General features: G+C 41.8%; 1 protein-coding gene across 1 annotated transcript; it reads right to left on the bottom strand.

The window, feature by feature from the left end:
• Nucleotides 1-333: 333 nt before the first annotated feature.
• On the bottom strand, nt 334-2,466 carry LOC129178766 (uncharacterized). Its single transcript, XM_054771310.1, has 2 exons — nt 2,304-2,466; nt 334-1,976 (listed from the first exon to the last, which is right to left on the bottom strand). The coding sequence occupies exons 1-2, from the start codon at nt 2,320-2,322 to the stop codon at nt 1,690-1,692; spliced, it is 306 nt and encodes a 101-aa protein (XP_054627285.1). The 5' UTR covers nt 2,323-2,466; the 3' UTR covers nt 334-1,689.
• Between the last annotated feature and the right edge of the window lie 614 nt (nt 2,467-3,080).

Raw genomic sequence — 3,080 nt, 5'->3', positions numbered from 1 at the left:
GTGCAACTAAAATGACATTATTTTCCTTATAATATTACAAGTTTATTCTTGTAAAATTGCAACTTTTCTCTTTTTTTAATATTTTGACTTTATTTTTTCCTTCCTAAGCCATCAGTCTAACAGATAGTATAACTTTCTACAGCTCTTTGGTGTTGTGGGTCATGTTTTAAAGCAGGGGTGTCCAAACTATTTCTACAGAGGGCCGCTTTTACATGTTTGTTTTCAACCAACCCAAACAAAATATTTAATATAATGTGTGTGTATATATATATATATATATATATATATATATATATATATATATATATATACACACCTGTATATGTACACATATAAAATATATTCATTCATTTTATCGGTGACAAAGCGTATTATAATCATCATGAACTGTTTCTCCTTATATTACTTTTTGCCTGTTTTTTTTTAGATTTACAAATATTTCTATATTTGTATATATTTTTCTCATACTAATATGACTTATTCTCATAATATTTTGACTTTATTATCATAACATTATAGCATTCACCCAAGCTGATTTTCCTAAAACTTCAACTTAATTCTTTGTTTGGTTTGTTTCTTATATTACAACTTTTTTCCTAGAATATTTCACCTTTGTGCTATTTTTTTCTGTTAATATAATGACTTTACTCCCTTAATTTTTTTTATTCTTGTAAAATTACCATAAAAGCACCGCGTATAAACCACACCCGTGTATTAACCGCACCCCCATTTTCAGGCTCATGGTCAAAGGTCACAATTTTACAAGAACATCGTAATGTGAGGAAAAATATAATTTTAGTAGCATAAAGTTGAAATAAAAGTGAAAATGTGATCATGTTTTCATTCGATGTGAACATGCATACTACATCACGCAGTGCAGTGCACAATCACCCCGGTACAGCGTTGCATCCTTGCAGGTCATCGTTTGGCCCACTGTATCGTTCAGGTCGACATTGGGATCGTTCCACCCACCTCTATGAGTAATGGAGTGGTTTATTTCACCGCTTACATTAGAAGTGCAAGAGTCCCACAGTCAGCATGCCTTTGAACGCATCAGCGGCACCAATTAGCTTGCTTTTTAAGCAGGCAAGTCTGTTGTTCACTCTGTTGGCGTGTCCCCGGCACCCGAAATGTGCAGATCACTTCTGCTGCCCCGTTTGAGCCATGAAGGAATGCAATGACGGTGACTTTTGTGGATGTTCTGCACGTTGCCGTTTTTATACTTTTAGGAGGCCAACTGTTTGCCTTTTGTTTTTTCAGTGAGCTTCTGCTGCTGCTTCCTTGTTATGCCTTCTGCTCTCATAGGTTATCCATTTTTTGCTTGCTGGTCTTTTTGGCTCTCATGTTACTCACGGAATGCTCATTTTAGTGCTTGGTTAAAATCGGTGCGTGTCCATTCCAGATGAGGACGATGCAAAGACAGATGATCAAGCTGAGAGCGTATACTGATGGACCGAGAGGGCCCTCGCCAGCTGGAATATGGTCATTGCACAGGGAGGTGCTGGCGTCCTCATGTGCCACGGGAGCAAGGCAGCGTCCCCGAAGACAGGACTTGGAGCCCTGATGTTACAAAGTGAGATGAGGCAAGCAAACAGAACCTTGCAAAATTGCAAGAGGTTCAGCTGAAGAGCCCCGTCATCTGCCTGATGGGGGACGCCCAACATCTGGGCCACAGGTGGCAGGTGTTGGTCAGGACCCTTCTACCATCCCAGATTCCGTGTGCAGGTGCAGCTCAACAGGAGACTGCTTCCAGTAGAGGAAGCCTCCACCAAAGAAGGTTGCCAAGCTGCCACCACCTTGGCGATTCTCTCCAGAAGAGATGCATGGAGGGAGTACAGGGAGGAAGGGAAGAACTGCCGGTGACGCTGGTGGTCCCGTGGAAGGCTCGGGTATTTTTGGACCCGGGAGTGTGGATGTGATGGGCATGGCCGAGGGGTCCCGCTCTCCGCCTGGCGGTGAAGACTCCGATGTTGGTCCTAATGAAACACAGCAAACCAATTGTAACAGCAAAACAAAAATACTAATAAAGAACAAAAATCTAAATGAATCAAACACTATCCTGCTGGAAAAACCAGCACAGACCAGCACGAACCAGCACACTGTTACACATCTAAAGTGAAATATGTCATTTACACCAAAAGGCCAACAGGTCATGCTGAAACGAACTTTCAGAGCAGTGCCAAACTTCCTAAAAACAGTCCGTGGCTACGGAAGACGAGCACAGATTTGAATCAAGCACTAAAATGAGCCTTCAGTCAGTAACATCAGAGCCAAAACACTAGCAAGCAAAAAGGGTAACCTACGATGGAGAGCTTCAGGCATAACGAGACATAGCAAGGCAGCAGCAGCCACTGAAGAACAACATGTAAACAGTTAGCCTACTACAAGTAGAACAACGACAGAAAATCCACTGACGTTTCCTTCATGGCTCAAACGGGGCAGCAGAAGTGATCTGCGCACCTCACGTGCCGGGGACACACCAAAAGCGTGAAAACAGGCTTAAAGCAAGCTAATTAGTGCAGCTGTTAGTGATGCGTTCAACAACGCGCCGATTGTGGGACTTTGGCACTTCTCATTTAAGCAGCGACATCAACCACTCCGTTACATGTGGTGTGGGATTATTATTACATACGGAAGACGGATCAAGATTTGATGTGGCAGCTGTCGGTGAGTGTTGTATTCGTCACTCATCACTCGAAGTCGTTCAAAGACAGCAGTACTGTAGCACAGCAAAAGGAGGACTTAAGATCAAGTTAAGATGAAAACATCATTTCTCTACAGTACTACACTGGCACGTGTACACATTGCTAGAATCACTCCTGATGTTTGCAAATATCTTTGTTCGTTGTTTATTTCAGAACGAACTTAGACTGAAGTGAAGAAACGGTTACAAACTGTAGTATATGGATCTATGATCTTTGTGTAGCCCACGATCAAAACCAAGATACTTTAAGTATCTTATCAAGTATCTTTAGTACTTGTTAATGCACGATCACAGCATGTATATGAAACCATGAAACGTTCTTAGAGGTTTTTTAGAGGGCTTAGTAGTCGAAATAGGTACCTCCCGTGACGTGCAA

The sequence above is a fragment of the Dunckerocampus dactyliophorus genome, chromosome 3 (genome assembly GCF_027744805.1).
Source record: "Dunckerocampus dactyliophorus isolate RoL2022-P2 chromosome 3, RoL_Ddac_1.1, whole genome shotgun sequence".
In the NCBI taxonomy this organism is placed as follows: domain Eukaryota; kingdom Metazoa; phylum Chordata; class Actinopteri; order Syngnathiformes; family Syngnathidae; genus Dunckerocampus; species Dunckerocampus dactyliophorus.
The sequence above is the reverse complement of the archived record's forward strand: the minus strand, read 5'-3'. Positions and strand labels throughout refer to the sequence as shown.